The sequence below is a fragment of the Drosophila biarmipes genome, chromosome 3R, assembly GCF_025231255.1.
Source record: "Drosophila biarmipes strain raj3 chromosome 3R, RU_DBia_V1.1, whole genome shotgun sequence".
Classification (NCBI taxonomy): domain Eukaryota; kingdom Metazoa; phylum Arthropoda; class Insecta; order Diptera; family Drosophilidae; genus Drosophila; species Drosophila biarmipes.
Genome location: NC_066616.1, coordinates 15,508,346 through 15,528,596, shown reverse-complemented (window position 1 = coordinate 15,528,596; position 20,251 = coordinate 15,508,346). Strand labels below are relative to the sequence as shown.

Here is a 20,251-nt window from a genome sequence, read left to right as displayed (position 1 = left end):
ATGAAAAATAAAGAGTGGCAGCACCGTTAATGGTTTTTTAAATCAGCTAAACTGAAAAAGATTAAAATTTGCTTATTCCTAGCCCGATTTTGTTTAAATTCCTCGTTTTAAACGAATAAAAATCTTTTTAAATCTGTACCAAGCACTGCCAGCTCATTTAAAATTGCTCCTCTCACCCCACGTTTGCATGGGCGTTCGTGTTGATTCAGTATATTAACAATAATTTGCTAATTGGTTAGACAACAACTTATACGGACCACATCGATTTTTGGGCCGTTTATTAGAAAATTATTGGGTGAAAATTTCAGTAAGCCTTTGCCGCTCAAGACCCACGCATGGATATATTGGATACTCCGATCTAAAAACAACGATTTTCAAGAATGGCCGAAGCCCGATTGCGTCGAAACATAAGTCGGCAAGTACCCGCCATGTAAGAGTGATGAGTAAACAAGATCATTTAAAAATGCTCGGGCATCGAAATGATTAAAAACCCATTATTGACCCACTGCGTGATTTTGCTGCTTATATAACCAACTGATGCCTCAAGTTGTTTAAATTTCCCATTTCCGTTAATTGTGAGCTGGCACTGACATACAATAATTAAAACCGAAATAGTAGTCAAAGTGTCTGTGTGTGCGTACAAAAAAAAACATAAATCACTGCCGACTACAATGATCACGTGTGTGAGCGCACAAAAATCGTTTACATTAAATTGTTGCACAGGCATTTTCCCTGTTCTCAGCATCCCACGACCTTCGAAAAGATGCTAGAGCTCGGAAATTGTGTGGAAAAGGAAGCGGCGTGTTGGAAAACTCGTTTCCAAACACTTCTCGACTCGAAATGCGAAACGCAGAGCAAATTAAAGTGCAATTTACCAGACACAAACGTCACCAGAACGCGGATTATATAGGGCTATTCGGGGGCATTACGGTAGTACAAATCGATGCAGACACGCTTATCACAAGGCGGACTCGCTGCGACCCCAGCTTCTTTCAATTAGGCTTATCATTCCGCAATTAGAAGTTCATTGCCACTGAGCGAAAAATGAGCTTCTTTTCACAGTTAACCTGGTAATTATATTTTCACGCCCATGAGCAAATATGCAAATTCCCCAGGCAAACACCTTCGGTGCCCAGTACTAGGAACTGGAGCTTGGTTGGGTGTAACACGTTCCTTGGTACTTACATTTATCTATCCTAAAAATACCCAATGTTCTAGAGTCTTACTTGTCGTCTTCTCACGTACATAAAGTTATTGAAAGTAAATTTAAGAAATATTTACAAAATACTTTATAGAACTAAGCTCCTACAGGGTATATTTGGGTCGGTTCACCTGAAATCTCGTTACGTATACGCCTATTTAACTTATATTAGCGCCGCTTTTTTCTAATAAATTGCTTAATACTACAAATATGTGAGTAATGGGCGAACGCGTCAAAATAACTTAAAGAGCAATTATCTGGAGCACTCAGAAATAGATTGTTAAGTGGAGAGGTGATGATTTGCTACCTATTTGTACCTATTCAATTTGGAAACTAATAAATATCTATTTGACATGGAAAGTTTTACCATATAATAGTAAATCACTCGAGCTTTATGGTTTCCTGATGGGCCCCGCCACATTTCCAGACATTGCAAAGATTTATTTTACTTGCGCTTAAGTGAACTTAAGTAGCTCTACTGTATTTATAGAGGCGAGATCAAAGACGCTTGGCGTTCTATCCATGTGTGTCGGGTTTATGCAACTGTCATTTAACTATTGCGAGAATTCACCTTTTCCTACTTCTGTTTGCATCTCAAATGTACATACTATAGAATGCTGCTTTATAGGCATAATCTCGCCCGCTCGCCCGAACCCGAACCCGAACCGGAATGCTGGAGGTGAGACCAAGTTGTTCTGGCGACACCAGTAAAAATCGAGCAGGAATATAACGATTTTTTTATGAATGCCAGATCGATTCCAGGCCGACTTAGTGGGAAGATTTAGTAGTACCGGGCTTCGGCGGGGTGAATACAATACAGAAAACGGGTTTGTCAGCGGCTCAATTGTTCGCCCGGCTCAATGAATATCTTTTTGGGGGTTTTGCTTTATTTTCCAGCCGCCGAGTTGGTTACCGAATTTCCTACATTCCAGTGGGCACAAATGCCGAGCGAGCTTTCGCTTCGTTTGGCTACTGAGCTGCGACTTGTAAGCCGAGCTTACTGGAAAGCTTTGTTGTAACGGGACAGAGATTCGCACTCGGAATCGGTTTGCATTTTAGTTTGTTTTGACCGCGCGAAGCGATGTGGTGTTGGCTCTAGGTCCTCCAGCTTGACGAATCGGTTGCGGCCAATAAAAGCGAAAAAACACCAGACTTTAAATATTTTACACCTTGCCACCTGCACAGCACAAGTTTGTTACGGGGAGAAATAATAAAAAAGTTCGCTTACTGAAAAACCTGTTCGAAATTCGGCAATATCAGTCGGCAAAGTTCAACACACCGATTAAACCTTTGGGAATCCCTTGATAAACGGCCCATATGCGTATAATATATGTGACATCGATTAAGTGCAGTGTTTCGGCTTCGGCAGCGAGTTATTTCCGAGGCACGCAATCTTAACCCACATCGGTGTAACCCCCATTAAGCCAGAAGTTTCTGGCTGCCGTTTCTTGGCCATTAACCGCTGACATATTGGCATTAACGAGCGCTTTTTCAAGAGGGCCCCTTGTGCAACACCTGGCCAGGCGTGATATTTGCTTTCCGATGAAAAGCCATTGCAAATAGGTTGCAAGAAGTCCCAAAATGATATAAATGATAGACCTTTATGGCCTAGGAAATAAAGATACACAGTTACAAATAAATATTTTTAAAGTTAGGAACAGCCACATTTAAAAAAACTATAATGCATACACTTTCAGTATTCTGAGAGATACTATCTTTTGAAACTTCCTCTTCACCTTTGAAGTCAAAGTAAAAATGAATGAGTATTTTTTTCAATGCATTAAAACCAACAAGAATTCGGAGAAAGGAAGAGAAAACACGCGTTAATTTTTTGGCACCAGGCAGTTGGGGTGCGCCACCTTAAGCGGTGGGTCGTTCGCTGTGGTCTTGTGTTTTTCGGCTCATCTTGAAAATATAGTTTCAACCGGTTTCGCTGGGTCCCGTGACCAAATAGCGATTTATTACGAGTCCCATAGTCATCGTACCTCTCAGCCACATCTCTAACCCCATGCATCTGCCATGAACTGGTTTCCATGCTCAAGGCTTTTCTTTTCCTCGCGGCTGCCCCGATATTTCGGCTTACTTTGCCCATATGCATAATTGCATCTTAATTACCAATAGATATACGCCAAAAACATGTGAAAAATTGAACTGTTATGTGACATCAGAGTGACTTTTAAATTTCAAACCTTACCCCCTAACTAACATTCCCTGTTTTAGGGTATGAATAGAAATTATTTTCGGTTGGCGCACATATAAACACGTAACAATCAATTGTGTCAAAAACTTCAGCACTCCCAAGCGCATAATAAGCAAGCGGAAAGAAAGCAGGCAAAACAAGAAGACCAATAAATGTTCAATTATAGGATTTTTGTGTGTCTGTGATTTTGAAAGGTTTTGCCACTTAGCACTCACCGCCGAGCCCATCGATAAATAACGATAATGATCAATAACGATGGCCCAGTGATTCCCAACTAAGTGAAAAAAGCCACAGTTTAAGAGGAATTTATAAAAAAAAAGCACAAACACAAGACGAAACTAAGCAGGCACTTGAGCAAACAGAGAGGTGCATTAAGTATACGCATCAAGTATACGCCGCGATGTCCAATGGCAAGGCTGCCACAGCTGCCGCGACAGCTGAGAAAAACGGGTAAAATTGAACTCACAATAATACTAGGCAGTTCCCGCTTAGACAATAGCCCACAGTTAATTGCTTGCTAAAACTAATCGAATGCAATAACACACTTTTCCCTTGCAGCGCGCTTAACGATCGGCCATTGTTCATGCAAAACAGCAACGGCGGACGCATTGCCACCAGCGAGGTGGAAGTCAGCAACTTCCGACGCGCCCTCCCACAGTTTTTAGCTGTTAGTATTAAGAACATATTGCTATTCGGTAAATAACACACATCTGCCAGCTACCCATGTTCCCAGGGGAATGAAATTAACGAACCCAACTTGCTTCAAATCCTCGTAAAGGGGCGCACTTTAGTTGCGCCCATTTATCACAATTAAACTCAGTGATTTACCGAAACCATCAGTAATTAGGGGAGCATTAAAAAGGTATATCTATTGCCTAGATCGTTCATCACTTTGAGTGAGAAACTCATCACCAATTCAAGTTTCAGAGTAAATTGAATAATTTCAATGAGGAGTACCATAGAGTTAGGCATACAAATCATTATAATGAAGAGAATAATATTAAATTAATCTTTTGAGACCTTTTTGCAGTGCATTGAATTTATGAATATAAAAACTAGGCTGTTAAAAGCATACTTTCTTTAATAATACTCTGTAAATAAGGCATTTCATATATTAGCATCTTTTGATTTCATTCCCCTAAATCTGAATCAAAAAGTTTAGTTCTGTTCTTCTTGATTGCTATAAAGTAACCACTCCTGTTTGTATTCCTCAGGATATGGCATGACCCTGGGCTTCCCCACCATCGTGATACCCGCCATTCAGGGAGGTGAGGGACGCAGCGAGACCAGCGGCGACATAGTCCTCAACAAGGACGAGATCTCTTGGTTCAGTAAGTTATAAAAGAAACCTATATTATGCAGTTCAGCGCTTTATCCTATCTTTCACCTTACCTACACTTCGCTTAAGGTTCCATTAACCTGATATGTGTGCCCCTGGGATGCCTCTTCTCCGGTCTCCTCACCCAGCCGCTGGGGAAACGACGAGCTATGCAGGTGGGTTCGGTTTTTATATTATTTTCGATTCAAAAAAACCACAACGAGTGTAAACAAATTGAGCAATTGTAGCCCTAGCATTAGGTGTAATTTTTTGGCATACACCTGAAGAGACACAAATTGCACCCTTCCCACTTAGCCGCAATCATCTGCGGCTCATCAGACGCTCCTCCGATTACCGATCGCTCGGAACACTGACACACTGAGCTGGAATCGCGCTGCGTGACTTTGTGGCGCTTATGCAATTATGCTTGTCCGCTGGTGCCGATCCATCCGAACCCACTACCCACAACCCAGCCACCTACATCTCTATCTAACCTCCGTATTTGCAGTTTGTCAACCTGCCGATTCTGGCCGCCTGGCTGATGTTTCACTTCTCCACCCGCACGGAGCACCTGTACGCGGCTTTATGCTTGGCTGGACTCGGTGGCGGATTAATGGAGGCGCCGGTAAGTGAATCCCAACCACACTGATTGATATCTCTGAAATACACCCAAGCTTATACCTCTCACGTGGGAATGGGGGGCTCAAGTTCACTTCCCTCTAAAACTCTTTGTTTATCTATTAATTTGCATTTTTCTCGGGAAAGGGGGATCACTTCGTCCGTCTTTGCTAATTTTGTAGCCAAGCTGTTGAAACCGCAAATCTATTCAGCTGGCAAGTAATTTCAAGAAAAACTATCAAATATATCTATATAATTTCGCTTAACAATTACTTTATCGTGTTGCAAATCTACCATTTAAAGATGGCATAAAAGTTCATTTAAGTAACTTTGTAAAAATTAATAATAACCTTATACTATAGTCAGTTATTGGGGTATAAATTTGGGTTCCTAGTAGAAATTCACTAGGAAGTTTTTACCGTGTTGTGCTGAGATTTTTGTAAAGTTTTGGATATGGTGTGATTGGCTTTGCGAGGCCTGCCTCGGTAGTTTACGGCTGACGCTACTCTATAGAGCGGAACTCTGGCCGGGATCTTCGAGTTAAAGAGACACGTTAGGAAGCGTTTTTCCTTAGACTTCAGCATTCCGCAGCCCATGTAGGTGTTTTTCTCATAAATCAAGTTGGCAAAAACTCGCAAGTGGTCTGCTGCGGATACGTCGGGAAAGCTGCGGACATCGGCGGGCTTCATTATCTTGTAGTAGTCGAACCACATCTTGAGGAAGCTGATAACGTTGAAGCCCTTGCTAGTTTTGCGCACCTGCACGAAGTCCGAGGACTCGCCCACGCTCTTGTGACGAAAGGTGTTCACGCAGGGCGAAAAGGAGTGATCCTTGCACTGGTTCGTGACCCGCATCGCAAGTACGGACAGGTCCTCGTCCCATCTTATTAGGGGTAACCGAGCGGCCCTCGGTAAGGTCCCGAGACCCCGCTCCACTCTTCTCCGAAAATCGTTTACGATTTTCTCAATGTCCTGCCGATACTCGGTCAGCCTTATTCCTTCGTGATCCTTACCACATCGGTCAGCCCACTGAAAAGATACATTTACAATTAATTTGGTAATTCAGATTCTTATCAAGTTACTCACAAAGCGAATGTCGCAGGTCAGATGCTTTACGTTCCCGGGGCAAAGGTTTCCATTGCAGTAGTCGAGGGGCTAAAAAGAGAGTGTGGTAAGACCAACATTTTTTTCAAAGCCTTCCTTAGTTTACTACCTTACGTGGCGTATGATATGTCTTTTTTGGAACATACTTTGGCCAACGAGTTCGGTACACAACTTGGCATTCAGTTGCGACAAGAAAAAGGAATATCCACAAGAGGAGCATCTTTCACGAGGCTCTTAGTCATACTGTTTCTACTAAGTTTTACAAATAGTTTCTTGTGGATAATGGCAATTTGCATGCTTAAAGAGCTTTTATGTAATAGATACGGTTTCGATTTTCATGGGAAAATTTCCAAAGCTTTTTTATTACCTGAAAAAAACCTTTTTTCATCCAAAAAATTGTTAGATTCGCATAGAAGGTCATAACATCTCATCTGCGATTGCTAATACAAGTTCACTATGTTGATGCCAATTCTTGATTATCTCAATGATTGCATCCACTCATTGACACACATATTTCTTCTAAGACAATGGTTTGTGTGTTGTGCTGACCTTGGCAAGCTCCTTAAGATCTGTGCTTCGCCACTTGCCACTTGAGATTGCCACTAGCTGCTGGTATTCAACTATTAACACTCCAACTGCACAATTTTAAATTTCTTGAGAAACATATAAATATTTATAAAGTTAAATTAAAAAATAAAAAAAAATCTTAAATAAAAAATCAAAAAAATATATTATTTATAATACAAATACATTTAAACTAAACCAAAAATAGTTCAGAATGTCAGAGTAGTTATGTGGAGGGTTAAACTGCATAAAACTGATGCTAGAAGTGAGATACATATGAAGGCCTCACATCATGCTAGTTGCAAATGATGCTTTAGCTAGCAAAAAACCACCGTACAGGGTTAATGTCACTCCACTAACGACTCACCTTGTCGATCTCAACCACTCATTGCAGGTGCTCACCTATGTGGCCGAAATCACAGAGCCCAAGTACCGTGGAATACTGTCCGCCTTGGGAACCACCTGTGTCATCACAGGCGTGTTTATCCAATTCATCCTGGGATCCCTAATGGACTGGCGCAGTGTGGCGGCAGTGAGCTCCGCCTTTCCGGTTATCACCATCATAATGCTGTGCTTTGTGCCCGAGAGTCCGGTCTGGTTGATCCGGGAGCAGCGCTTCCGGGAGGCTGTGAAGTCCCTACAATGGCTACGAGGCTGGGTGCCGGAGCACATGATCGAGGCGGAGTTCAATCAGCTGTACGATGAACTGATCACCCAGAAGGCCATCGAACTGTCTGCGGATGGGGTTCCTCTGCCGGGACAACGTCGGACATTGGGCCAACGACTGAGGATGTGGCGGAAACGCAGCTTCCTGGTGCCTTTCCTATTGGTCTCCTTCAGCTTCTTCACCGGTCACTTTTCCGGAAAGACCCCGCTGCAAACGTATGCTGTGCAGATTTTCCACACCCTCAAGGCACCAATGAACAAGTACCACGCGACTATTCTTCTTGGTGTGGCTGAGATGCTGGCCACTATCCTGGGCGTTGTCCTCATCCATTTTACAGGGAAGAGGCCCTTGGTCCTGGTTTCAACAGTGGGAACTGGTCTGTGCTTCTTTGGCACAGCCACATATGCCCATTTCCTCAGTGAAGTGCCCGGATTTACGGTCAACAATGTGGTGGTTAATGCCTCGTCGATTGTGCCCAAGGAAGGTATTCTTTCGCAGGAGAATATATCAAGGATCTTTGAGACGGAACAGGAAGCCATAAGGCAGGAAACGGAGCACTTAACTACCCTGCTGCCGGACTTGGAGACAACTACTATGTTTGAGTCTGAATCTTTAAATCGCAGTAAGCGGGAGGTGGATGAAATGATTACCACCGATGAGCCAATGGGCACCACCATATGGCCGGAGTCATCGAGCAGTGCGGAGCCAGTATCATTTTCATCCTTGGCACCGCCTTCGACCTCGGCAAAGCCACCTATAGTGGAGGAACTGCTGCTGGTGGTGCCGAAACAGGAGCACAACTACCTGGTCTGGGTCCCACTCATCCTTCTGCTCCTCTCCGCCTTCTTCTCTCACCTGGGCATCCGTATGTTGCCCTGGATCCTGATTGGCGAAGTGTTTCCAGCTGAGATACGTAATACCGCCTCGGGATTTGCCGGTGGTGTGGGTTATATATTCGGCTTCCTGGCCAACAAGCTCTTCCTGGTGATGCTGAGTGCCCTGACTCTGCCCGGAACCTTTGCCTTCTATGCCAGCGTGGCCTTCGTTGGAACCATTGTCCTGTACTTTACGCTTCCGGAGACGGAAGGCCGCACACTGGGCGTAAGTAAAAACATAAATTAAACACCCAAATCATACCTTACCATCCTCGGTTTTATTTCTCAGGAAATTGAAGCCCACTTCTCTAAAAAATCAGACATGAATTTGCTTCGCAAGCAGCCCAGTAACAAGTTGCCCGTCAAGGATGAATCCCAGTATCCCGGACCCGCCATCAATGTACAGGGAAGCTTCCATGTGCCCATCACATCGCAGCAGCAGGCGAAGATTATCCATCTGCAGCAGAGCGACTTTGCGCCCCGGCCCCCAAACGGACGGACAGCCGGAGCTGGGATGGCCAATCCGGCCTTCGAGGAGAGCAACACCACACATTTGTGAGGGGCTGTCTGTGGCCAATGTCGACCGTGTCATCATCTAAACATCCCTCCCAAGTGCTTAACATCCCAGTGATATTTCTGAGAAATAAACTTAACTATTTAGATTTATATATATGCTGTATACTGGTTTGTTAGTGTGTGAAATGTTTAAACTTTTTGGGTTTTATATACCTAACTCTTAGTTAGGTATTGACTGCCCCGGTATCTTAAAGCCATTCCAACGCGTATACATGCCTAGTCCATATGCGATTACGCGCAAACATTCTTCGCATTGCTTTGTTATCAGTAAAAACGTTCCACCAAAACTGGAATTAAGCAATGTTTGCTTTGGATTTATGAAAATAGGAGGGGCTATTGTAGCAAAACGATGAGCCCAGGTTCATCAAAAAGTATAATTTAAGCAACCCGCTGTAATTAAGTGGTTAAGGGTACAGAAAGAGCGTATGGATAATCGGTTATTTAAACAGCGTTGCGTAACTTTACCTCATTTAAATTACTCATGTATGTAGGTCACTGATTAATGCAGTTCCAATAAATCGAACCGATTGAACAAAAATAGATAAGATTCACTCAGGCAAGTCTCAATGTTTAACTACTTTTTATGTGAACTCGACTTTTAACGTATTTTAAAGCATGCTTATAAGTAATATTGTATAACACATTTCCATGGAGATATATAATTGTATAGATGCATCAAAGGCGTTCGCAACAATCGGACTTGGTTTCTAGGTCTCATCGTCTTGCAGCTCAAGGAATTGTGTGCAGATGTCGCGACTGCATTCGCCCTTGTTGTTAAATAGGAATTTATAATAGTGCCCGTCTGCACAAATGGCTGGTTTGGAGATAAACAGTAAGAGATTAGAGATTTCCCTGGGGACGCCTGGCTCAGCTCCAACTCACCCACAACCGAATTGGGATCGGCGCCAAAGGCACAAACACAACGTGGTCCCTGGGGTATTGAAAACTTGACAAAGCTCCACTGGCTCGAAAAATACTTGGGTATTATGGGCAGCGAGGATTCACGGGGCTTGTTGTCCTCCAGGTTGAAGACGTGTATGGTGCCATGGTCGGAGGCGACGACCACCATTGTGGACTGATGATTGAAGTTTATGCAGAAGATGTTGGCATGGTTGCTGCCCCGCCTTAGCTCCGACACCTTCTTGCCGCTTTCCGTGTCAAAGATGCGGATTAGGGTGCCCTTCTCGCCGGCGGTGGCCAGTCGCGTGCCCTGCAGGTTCAGGGCAATACAGCTGATGCCCGCCTCGTGGGCGATCACCTCGAGCGGCGCCCGCTCCGTGTTGGCCAGATCTACGATCTGGACGTGGCCAGTCCGTCGGCCGGGGAATGCGAGCAGGCTCTTGTTGCTATGCGGGCACAGCACACACAGCCCGTTAGGATTGGAGCTGGTCTCGAACACGTGCAGCTGCTGCGGCTGTTGAGTGAAGGTGAAAACCTTGATCACTCCCTCAAGCACCACCACAATGCGATCCCGACGCAGTCGCACCGCCCGCACGGGCTGATTGAAGTCCAGCGATATGGCCGGGGACTTCTTCAGGTCATCCCACACGATCACCTTGTTGGGCGGATACAGTGGCCGGATGCCGCCGCCCACTAGGGCCAGGTAGTTGCAGCGGAACAGCATCTCCACATGACTGAGACCACCTAAAAAGAAGACAATGGATTAAATTCCGTTTTAGACCGTGGGAGACTCCCGCACTCTCTCTTCCATGGGAAATGTACTTGCCTTCTGGAAAGTATTGGCGCTCCTTCTCCTTTAGCGGGTCACAGTTGTATACCCGGAATCCGGTGTCCGTCGCACAGGCGAAGCATCCTGCAACGCAATAGGCCAGGTATATTATACGGAAACGGATATATGTAGTATATCGTATATGTAAACAACACACATCCGCACGTACGTACCCTGGTCTTGATTAAAGGCTGCGTAGAGCAGCCCGTTTCCGTACGGATTCTGCTCTGTGAGGTTCATTGCACTCTCTCCGGGAACGCTGGCAGCCCGGGCACTGGGGATATCTCCAATTCAGTTAATGGGCAGGCAGGAAAACAATCAGTCGGACGGCGGATGATTTTATGTTTTTTTTTTAATAAAAACAATGGCGCAGTGTGACCGTCGCACAGTGACCGGGCGGTAAATCGATACCAGTCGATAACTGAACTGATTTGGCTATTCCCGCCAAATCTGGCCATTTTTAATTCACCAGGTGACTCACCAGTGACAGGGTATTTGGGTATTAATTGCCCAGGTCGACCAAATCCCGACTTTTCTTGGCCCAGGACTAAACGCTACAATATGTGAAATATATAGTTAATAAATTCCTTTCCAAATTTTTTAATCATAATTACAGTCGTGGTCAAAGTAATAACATTTCTGTATCTAATCGGTTTTTCCGGAAACTTTATAAGATTGGGCTCATAAAATCCTTTTAAATTCTAAGGCGCGTAGAATGGTGTTTTATTTGTCAACCTGCGTTATGAGTTAGATAACACCAACATTTATTAGGTAACATAATTTATAAAATGCAATCAAAAGCAGATCCCAATTTGCTGTCGATTTTTTCAGGTTTTACTGTTAGATTGAGAAAAGTTATTAAGCTTTTTTAAGAACAACGATCTAGCTGTGCTACGAGCTAGTTAAAAGCTATTATCGATACTTGGCATCACTGCCACCCCCAACCCTCCACTATCGACCGACGTCACTGCTTTTGCAACACTGCTAAAATGCTCCACCTCCATCTCGTTTCATAAAATAACAAAAAAAAGATTTGATGCTTGCTTTGTGGAGTCTTCCGAAATATTAAACATATGTAAAGATCACTATGGAGTTCTGCTCGGAACTGAGTGGCCTGGACGAGGACTCCATCGAGCCCTGCAGGACGTGCGGCATCTACTTTACCATTGGCCTGGACATGGATCAGGCTATTGTAAAACCCATTTTCGGCTTGGATGACGCCGCCGTCACAGGCATGGTGGAGATCGTCGAGCAGCTGAGTGCTTGGAACATTCAGGTTAGTAGTCAGTCAATTATTTACCCTGATCCACATTCCTGATATGTAACATCTGCACTCGAAGGTGTCGCGGGAGGACGGACGACCACAGTACATGTGCAATCCCTGCATTGCCGAGTTCCAACGGCTGCTGAAGTTCAAGCGCAGCTGCTTGGAGACGCAGGAGCAGTACGGCGAACTGGAGTACCAGCGCGAGCAAATAGTGATCAAGCGGGAAATAGACCCGGAGGAGCAGAAATTCTGCGGATTCATATACCTAGACACAGACGAAGAGGAGATCAGCGACGAAGACGGCAGCAGGCGAGTGTGCGCCGCCTTCGACATACCGCACGTTCCCATCAAGGAGGAGCACATGGCCAGGGTGCCAGTGCCCAGCAGTAGCGAGTTCCAGCCACCAGAAGCTAAAGAACTTGCGTTGCCGGTCGAGTCCGGTTTCGACATGATGGACCACGATGCGTTGACCGCCAGCATGTTTGCGTCGTCCAGTGAGGATGCGTCTGGCATTGCCGACGATGGCGACAACGAAGACGACGAGGATATAGTCAAGTTCACATACGATGATGACGGCGACGCCTCGGCCCCACTGCCGCTCCCCATTTACTCGCCTATGGTTTCCTGCAAGCTATGCCTCCACGAATCGCCCGACCAGGAGGCGCACCTGGACCACATGCGACGCACACATCTCCTCAAAGACTGGGAATGCCATATCTGCGCCAAAAAGTTTACAAATGCCCAGGAGTCGCGCATCAAGTTCCACATTAAGTATCACAAACTGCAGAGGCACATCAAGTGTCCCGTCTGCGGGTTCATCTGCAACTCAAAGGAAACTCTCAAGGAGCACAGACAAGCGGTCCACGCTCGCACCAAGTGCACCTACTGCGGCAAGAGTGAGTACTTCAAAAGTAAATTGTGCTTATTCATAGTGCTAGTATAATGACGCAATCACTTTTATCTTTACAGCTGTGAAAAATGCAGTGCTACAATCACACTTGAAAAAGCATTTAAGGGGTAAATACAATTTAAGAAATCCTCTTGATATATTTTAATAACCTTTAACTACATCCACAGATGGCGAGGCCGAATTAGCCCAGAAGCTTAAATTGCTGGAGCAACCTCCGGAGAATGTTTCCAACACCGAGACTTTTCCTACTCCATTGTTCGCGTCTTCGCTAGAAACGACTGTTGACGGAGAAGCTTCACTACTATCAAATTTCGCCCAAATAAGCGACTCCACTATGCCTGAAGACTCAAATGTTTTTGAGGACTCTGAACTAGTTGAGGAGCCTAATGCTTCTCCGGACTCAAAACATCTGGAGAACACTACCCAAGTTCGGCAATCTCCATTTGCAATAGACCCTCCAGAAGAAATTCAATATCCGATGGATCCACCTGCTCCCGTAGACGTTCCAGTTCCATCCGCTTCATCGCTATCTGTACCCACGGTTACTGTCATTCAGTGCGCTTTCTGCTCGGACACTTTTGAAGAGGCCCAGCTGCTACAGGCTCATGTATTGGCCGCCCACACGAAGACAAGAAAGAGGCCGCGGTCTCCAGAAAATACTCCACCTATGAGGAAGACCAGGCAGGGGTCTTATCCTAAGGAAGCCGAGCAGGCAAGCACCAAGAACAAAGAAAGCTCCGCACATGAAGGAAGCTCTGCCCAAAAAGACAGCACCGCTCAGCAGGAGAGCAGAACTGAAAAGAGCCTTAATGGCAGCTCCACTGCCGAGCAGGTGCCAGAGAAATCTTACATGTCGTGTCACGTTTGCGGTAAATCCTTCGACTTAAAAATTAAGCTTAATCGACATCTCAAGCAGCATAATACGTTACCACACTAAGCCATTTGTTTAAAACCATTTTAAGATTTTCAATTTCTTTTGAGGGCCCTTAGGAGCCACATTGTTCAAGAGTATTATGCAGCTTCTTTTGATTAGATTTATTTTTAGCCCATGAAACCAATAATTTATATTTCATTTCCAGAGTTTAAAAAGCCATTTGGTTCGCAAAGTAGTCCCATTTGTATTTTTCGTTCATTAAAAGTGAAACTAATCTGCTTGCAGGTGAATAAATGAAAGTAAAACACATTTGTATTTGTACTGAAAGCAAACATCGCCTTTCTGGTTTCATCTGAGTTTTATTGGGTGTTTCTATTTATATGTTATTTTATAAACTGTTCCATAAAATTGGTTGCTGGATGGGACATTTCTGTCGCTGTCCATTATTTTTACTTAGTACGAAGCAATATTTGCAAAACTTTCTGCCTACATAGATAAATTACACGTGTCGTTAAAACAAAATCGAAGAAGGTATAACCGAGGAAGGGTAAACAACGTGGTTAACAAGCCTCTCCGCTCCTGAGCCTCCTAGTTGCCACTCCCTGTGGCCGTCTTGAGAACTGTGCCCGGGATCAGTTTGGTGGTCAGAGCCTTGGCCTCTCCGGCCACCGTTGTCACGGAGATTTTTCCACCGGCCGTTGCACCTGTTGCCGCCGCGCTGGCCATCGGTATCACTTTCAGGCTGGACAAAGGCTTCAGGTTCATGCCCTGCAGTCCCGGCGTGAAAAAGAGCTGCCCGCCGTTGCCTTGCACGGCGAACACGAGATTGTTACCAGCCGTTGCCGTCGCTGTCGCCGCAGGAGATGCTGTTGTGGTGCTGTTTACAATGCTGCTGTTGGCGCTACTGGTGATCTGCTTGTTCGCCACCAGCACGTTCTTGGCCAGGCGTAGGGTTTGCGTTCCTCCGGCTCCGATTAGCAGAGTCTTGGGCGCCGTAGCTATGCTGCCAGAGGCAGTGGTTGTTCCACTGTTGCTGCTACTGCTGGTTGCTATGCGCAGGAGTTGGTTGCCCATAAGGACAGTCTGAACTGGTGTGCCGGCTCCTCGAGCGGAAATCTGGAAAAGAAACACGGAATAGTTCAAACAGGGATACAAATTTATTTGTTTAGCTCTGATCACTCACCGCTCCCTGCAGCTTCACTGTCTGACCACCAATCACAATGTTCTGAGTCGTTCGAACGGCAGTATTCGCTGCTCCTGCGCCGGAGACCACGGCTCCTCCTAATCCTCCCACTGCCGCCGAAGCCACTGCAGTGGTTGTGGTTGTCGTGGTCTGGGTGGTGGCCAAACTGCTAACGCCGCCTAGCTGTTTCAACGTCTTGGCGTGAAGCAGAAGTGGTTTTCCCGGGATGACTGTCGTCTTTCCAATGATCTTAGGCACAACATTTGACACGCTTCCAGCTGCCGGGGTAGTGCTGGTCGCACTCACAATCCGCGCCATCGTGGGCAACTGCTTGGCCTGCTGGTTGGGATTAAGAGTGATCACATTTCCTGCCGAGGAAGTGCCCAGTTGAATCATATTGTTACTAGCGGCGGTGAGCAGTTTTCCAGCAGCCGCTTGCTTTTGTAGCAGACTATCCAGAGTGATGATTTGCCCGCCAGTTTGGGAGTTTGCCACTCCCACTACTGTTCCAGTGCCGACACCTGATGCTGGAGTAGCCCGAATCACACGCGTGGCATTTCCTCCCAGTGCTGTTAGAGCACCCGACGGATTGCTGGCCATCACCGGTTGCTTGAAGTTTTGCAGCACAATTCGCTGTGGCGACGAATTTGTCGTCGCCTTGGCCACCGAGCCAGTGGGCGATGTGGTGAGTATTTTGGGTGGTGCCTTTGCCAGCGGCTGAAATACGATCTTCTTGTTCGAGGAAATGGCCGTGTTGCCCACAATGATCCTTTGCTGCGGTGAGTTCTGGGCAGGACTGGTACTGTTCACCTTCTGTTTCAGCTGTTGCTGCTGCTGCTGGAGACTGGCGAATGCTTGGGGCGACATCTTTACGATAGTCCCGCCCCCGGGAACAGAGGAACTCGTGCTGACGGTCACAGGATTTGGAGTTTCTGTGGCGGAAATACTTGTAACCGGTTTGCTGGCCACAATGGAAACAGCCCCGATCTTCTGCTGAACCGGTCGCACAGTCTGGGATTGCGGTACTACTCGGGGTCCGAGGATTTGCACAGAGTTCGGCTTGGTATTTATCGTCGTATTCCCAGTTACTGTGGCTCCTCCAGCGGGCAGAAGCCGGATTATGTTTTTTGGCATCTGAGGACGCGGCGTGATAGTTAGAGCCTTGGGCTTCCCAGCGATCGGTTGCACTTTCACATGCTGACCCTGCTGTTGCTGAGGAACGCTTTGCTGCTGCTCCATGGGGATGATAAAGTTCCCTATTTTGTTGCTGGGAGCAGGCTTCTTAATGGTCAGCTTCTTGGCCACCGCGGGAGACGGTGATCCAGCTGCTTGATTTGGAGTGGTGGCCACATGCACGGTTTGCAAGCCACTGGGAGTGGACACCAATATGGGGGTGGTGTTCCGCGTGGGACTGATCTTGGATATCGCAAAGTTGCCAGTTTTGGAAGAAACTACTTGTCGTTGAATCGGCGATGGAGTAGAATTGAGAACTCCCACCGGTCGGAGAAGAGATTTCTGTACCTGCTGAATGGGGCTTTGATTCGTATTAATATTGGAGGGGGCAGCCACAATCGTTCCTCCACTAGGCGTACCGGGTGGTACGTGGTATTTCAAGGGCGGCACTGGTGGACACTTAACGGACAGTGGTTTCTTTACTTGCAAAGAAGCTCCCACTGGCGGTTGTACGGAGGATGGAATCGGTGAAACCACTGCTGGCACCAAGGCGGGCATTTGCTCCTGTTGGTGCTCCACAAGCAACCCAGAGCCTTCGACGCCATCCGGGATCTTTGGCCTGTTTAGCTGCTTCCTCTGCTGCTGCTTCTGCTTCACCAGTGACTGGTTATGTCGATGCATTTTCTCGAATTCCGCCTCGCTGCGGTTTCGATGTAAATAAATCCATATTTTACGCCGGGCATCGTACTTCACGCAGGGATCCTGACCACCGTGCATTCGATCCAAAGCTCCACTCACGATGGTCTGTAGCACATTATCCGCCGCTTGTGGGCTAACATACTGCGAGCATTTAAGCAACTCGGAGATCTCGGATCTGGTTCCCTCTCCGTTGGGCAGACGGGCGGTAGCATCTCGAACCAGGGTAAGAATGGTAACAAATGGAGGACGGTCATCTACCATCACAGCATGGCCCCTAGCTTTGTTCAGTGGCAAACTTTGGGTGTAGATTCCCTTAACTGGACCCACCACGCTCTCATATCCATTGAGTCTATAAGTGAAGGGTCGATGCGGGAACTCAAAGCGTATCCTTTCCTGTCTCTGGAATTCCAGTATCTCCGCCTGGCTGGCTGCGCGCACAGTCCATGTGGTGGGGCACCTTGGAGGTGGGGTCGGAGATGCATCCACCAAAGCATTAAGATGAGCATTTGAATTCAATAGGGGGCTAAATTGTGAGTTCTCTTCCCTTTGCGTTCGCAGCCAACATTGACAAAGGCTTAGGAGTCGCGCATCTGAGTCTCGGCCAGCCCCTATCCACTGGTATATGCCCAACTGAGTTTTGTGCTCGATATAGGGAACATATTCCGCCGGAACGGAACCGAAGTCACCAGACAAAAAGTTAACCGCCGATTGTAGCAACTTTGACCAATCCGGCACGAATGTTGGCCACTCCCCAGTAGGTATCGAGGCATCGGAGTTGATTTCCCGCCAGCTGGACAGCAATATTTGCAGTTCTCCGTAGGTCAGCCGGTGTTGTGGTGTGGATACAAACAGATCCCGGACCAGTGAGAAGAAGGAGGCGGGGCGAGGTGAGGCTGGCGGACGTATCAGCACTTCCCGAATGGGACTGCCGGTAATGTGGCCAGCAGTTGGAGGAGCCGTGACATTGGGATTATTGCTGGAAAGACTTGGCGTCGTTGGACTCGACTTAGGATTGGATATGGGTCCATTCAGAGGCTCCAGCTTGGGCACGGGATGAGGAAGAACAACTGGTGCAGGTAGTATTTTCTTTGGCATAAGCGGAGGCTCCTTGGGTGGCAGGTGCTCCTCGGGATGTTCTTCCAGTGCTCTTCGGCCGTAGAGTTGCTGTGGTTCATCCAGCAGCATGGGCTCCCCATCCGCAAACTCGCTTTTCGTTGTCGTAACTCCAATGGGCACCAGAGCAGGTGGTTCGGGGTTGAGGCGAGCCATGAGCGCTTTGGGTTTTCGGCCCGGCTTAAAGCTCCCGACGAACTGTGCACGAGTGCAGATGTCGCGGAGTCGCACCTCCGATGTATCAAATTCAGGACTTTCCTGGAATTGTACAAATAATTTTTATTTGAAAACATTATCGGCTATTCATTATATGAATTTGTTTACTACTGTTATTTAATTTGGATAAACAACACTCCAACATAGTAGATACATTAATAAATGGTTTACAATTTGTATTTGTAAAGAAAAAGAATTGAAAATTCAGGTGCCAATAAGAGTTTGGAGTATTCAGATCGCCACTGTACTGGCTCAAGAAGCCCACTACTTACCGGTTGTTCCAATTTCCGCCGCTTGTAGTCTCTTAAGTACTTCCGGAAGTTCTTGTCGTTTAGCTGGGGAATCCTCTCCGCCTGCATGGAGCGCAGCACCAGGTCATCGTCCACGCCTGGTCTCCGCTTGAAGAAGGTGTTGTAAATGCATTTCTTATCCGCCGCATTCGAGGGCCTGCCAGGACCTGGCGTTTCTGGAGCCTTGGGCTCCTCCACTTTGAACTCGCGCGGTTCCTTGGCCAGACGTTCCATCAGTTGAGCGCATTCCTCGTCCTCTTCCTCCTCTTCGGCACTGATATCGCCGTGCTTCACCTCCAGCTCGCCCATGAGCTCCAATAGTTCCTGGGCGTAACGCTTCTTAGCTCGCTGCGAGCTGAAGGGGTTGTCCATGGATAGCGTAGGCGGCTTCCTCTTCGGGGGGCGAGGCCTCGGCAAGTATTTCCCAAAGGCGCCATCAGAGGGTGGGGCAGAGGAGTAGGCATGCTGAAGAAGCTGCTCCCTGGACAGAAATAGCTCCTTGGCCAGTTGGCTAAGGCGTTCGGCCTGTCGGAAACGGAATTCTCTTCTGCTCGAGTGTTGGATGCTCCGTCGCAGCTGTAGGACATCTGGTCGCAGGTTGCCCTCTTCCAGTTGGCGTTGGAGCTGTAGCAGCGGCGATTGTCCGAAACGCTGAAGGCCACCGTTGAATAGCTGCGTCAAAGTGCGCTGCTGTTCGGCACTGGCCTGCGCCTGTCCGGAAACCAAGCCGGAAAAGTCGGGCAGCATCGGCTGCAGACGGGCCTGGAGGGGGTGCGGCAACATCTGCCAGGTCTCCAGGGAGAAGAACTCATGGAAAATGGCCGAATTTTCGCACAAGCCCCTTGGCAACCGGAATATATTCCGTCCACCCAGCTGCGCCAGCTCCAGTTCGTCCGACTGGCAGGTGGTGGTGTCGTCCTCCGTCTCCGAGCCGCTGCCCGCGTCCTGGTCCGACACGTCCTCCTCCTCGCCATCCGGATCTTCTTCCAGTGAGCCGCTCGACGAGTCCGAAGAGCTGCCGCTCGACGTGCGACTCCTTTGGCTGCTGGCCGTGTTGCTTCCGCTGTCGCTCATCCGGCCATCGCCCTCCTCCTCCTCATCGGATTCCGCACTGCGATTTGGATTCAGATTCGGATCTGGTTTCCCATTAGCATTCGGACTTGGCCTGGGCACTGTGTTTATGTTTTTGTAGCTCATCGGATCGCCAACAATTCGCCACCAGATTTTTCTTCGCAAAGAGCGATTTTTTCTCTACACTAACTTATAATTTTTGTCTCTTACGCCGCTGTCCTGCCTCGTTATATCAATCAGCCAGCGTTAGCTGCTGGTTTTCTTCTTTTTTTATTGTTAAGCATGTTTTCTCTGCGATTTCTCACCATTCAGCGCGAAACGCGTGCACGCTAGAGGTGGCACGATGTGGCGGTGGTGGTTCTCCCGCTTTGGCGGTTTGAAAAAAACGCACATCTTCGTTTTAGGGGTTATTTTTCCCCGTAAAAGGAGCATTTCGTAGCAGAGGGTCTTTTAATTGCCATGCGAGCTATGCAACGTACAGCACAACATCAAATAAACGTAAGTTTTTGACCGACCGCTAGAGATGAGACGATGAAACGGCCTTGAGTTGTTCACGCTCACTGTGACTGCATTTATCGGTATTCAGTTGAAGGAATAACGGCTT

General features: G+C 47.1%; 5 protein-coding genes across 12 annotated transcripts; 2 read left to right on the top strand and 3 right to left on the bottom strand.

The window, feature by feature from the left end:
• The first annotated feature begins 321 nt into the window (after nucleotides 1-321).
• On the top strand, nucleotides 322-9,212 carry LOC108031949 (facilitated trehalose transporter Tret1). Of its 8 annotated transcripts, none has more exons than XM_044095633.2 (8): nucleotides 2,252-2,391; nucleotides 3,610-3,851; nucleotides 3,960-4,096; nucleotides 4,616-4,732; nucleotides 4,810-4,895; nucleotides 5,228-5,344; nucleotides 7,399-8,772; nucleotides 8,836-9,212. In XM_044095633.2, the coding sequence occupies exons 2-8, from the start codon at nucleotides 3,802-3,804 to the stop codon at nucleotides 9,103-9,105; spliced, it is 2,151 nt and encodes a 716-aa protein (XP_043951568.1). In that variant the 5' UTR covers nucleotides 2,252-2,391; nucleotides 3,610-3,801; the 3' UTR covers nucleotides 9,106-9,212. The 8 variants fall into 8 exon arrangements, with proteins under 8 accessions (XP_043951569.1, XP_043951565.1, XP_043951568.1 ...); XM_017105735.3 differs by having other exon boundaries at nucleotides 2,253-2,391; nucleotides 3,596-3,851; XM_044095631.2 differs by having other exon boundaries at nucleotides 2,253-2,391; nucleotides 3,568-3,851.
• Nucleotides 5,576-7,168, bottom strand: LOC108031951 (antigen 5 like allergen Cul n 1). Its single transcript, XM_017105737.3, has 3 exons — nucleotides 6,550-7,168; nucleotides 6,423-6,491; nucleotides 5,576-6,365 (listed from the first exon to the last, which is right to left on the bottom strand). Exons 1-3 carry the CDS (start codon nucleotides 6,658-6,660, stop codon nucleotides 5,742-5,744), a joined length of 804 nt encoding a protein of 267 aa, XP_016961226.1. The 5' UTR covers nucleotides 6,661-7,168; the 3' UTR covers nucleotides 5,576-5,741.
• Nucleotides 9,213-9,685: 473 nt separating the features above from the next.
• On the bottom strand, nucleotides 9,686-11,230 carry LOC108031557 (WD repeat domain phosphoinositide-interacting protein 3). The gene is made up of 4 exons (XM_017105100.3): nucleotides 11,025-11,230; nucleotides 10,849-10,935; nucleotides 10,005-10,766; nucleotides 9,686-9,936 (listed from the first exon to the last, which is right to left on the bottom strand). The coding sequence occupies exons 1-4, from the start codon at nucleotides 11,089-11,091 to the stop codon at nucleotides 9,830-9,832; spliced, it is 1,023 nt and encodes a 340-aa protein (XP_016960589.1). The 5' UTR covers nucleotides 11,092-11,230; the 3' UTR covers nucleotides 9,686-9,829.
• Nucleotides 11,231-11,815: 585 nt separating this feature from the next.
• LOC108031556 (protein suppressor of hairy wing) lies at nucleotides 11,816-14,043 on the top strand. Its single transcript, XM_017105099.3, has 4 exons — nucleotides 11,816-12,127; nucleotides 12,192-13,014; nucleotides 13,088-13,135; nucleotides 13,196-14,043. The coding sequence occupies exons 1-4, from the start codon at nucleotides 11,939-11,941 to the stop codon at nucleotides 13,963-13,965; spliced, it is 1,830 nt and encodes a 609-aa protein (XP_016960588.1). The 5' UTR covers nucleotides 11,816-11,938; the 3' UTR covers nucleotides 13,966-14,043.
• Nucleotides 14,044-14,243: 200 nt separating this feature from the next.
• LOC108031555 (nuclear factor related to kappa-B-binding protein) lies at nucleotides 14,244-20,116 on the bottom strand. Its single transcript, XM_017105098.3, has 3 exons — nucleotides 18,559-20,116; nucleotides 15,086-18,328; nucleotides 14,244-15,018 (listed from the first exon to the last, which is right to left on the bottom strand). The coding sequence occupies exons 1-3, from the start codon at nucleotides 19,771-19,773 to the stop codon at nucleotides 14,491-14,493; spliced, it is 4,986 nt and encodes a 1,661-aa protein (XP_016960587.1). The 5' UTR covers nucleotides 19,774-20,116; the 3' UTR covers nucleotides 14,244-14,490.
• Nucleotides 20,117-20,251: the final 135 nt, after the last annotated feature.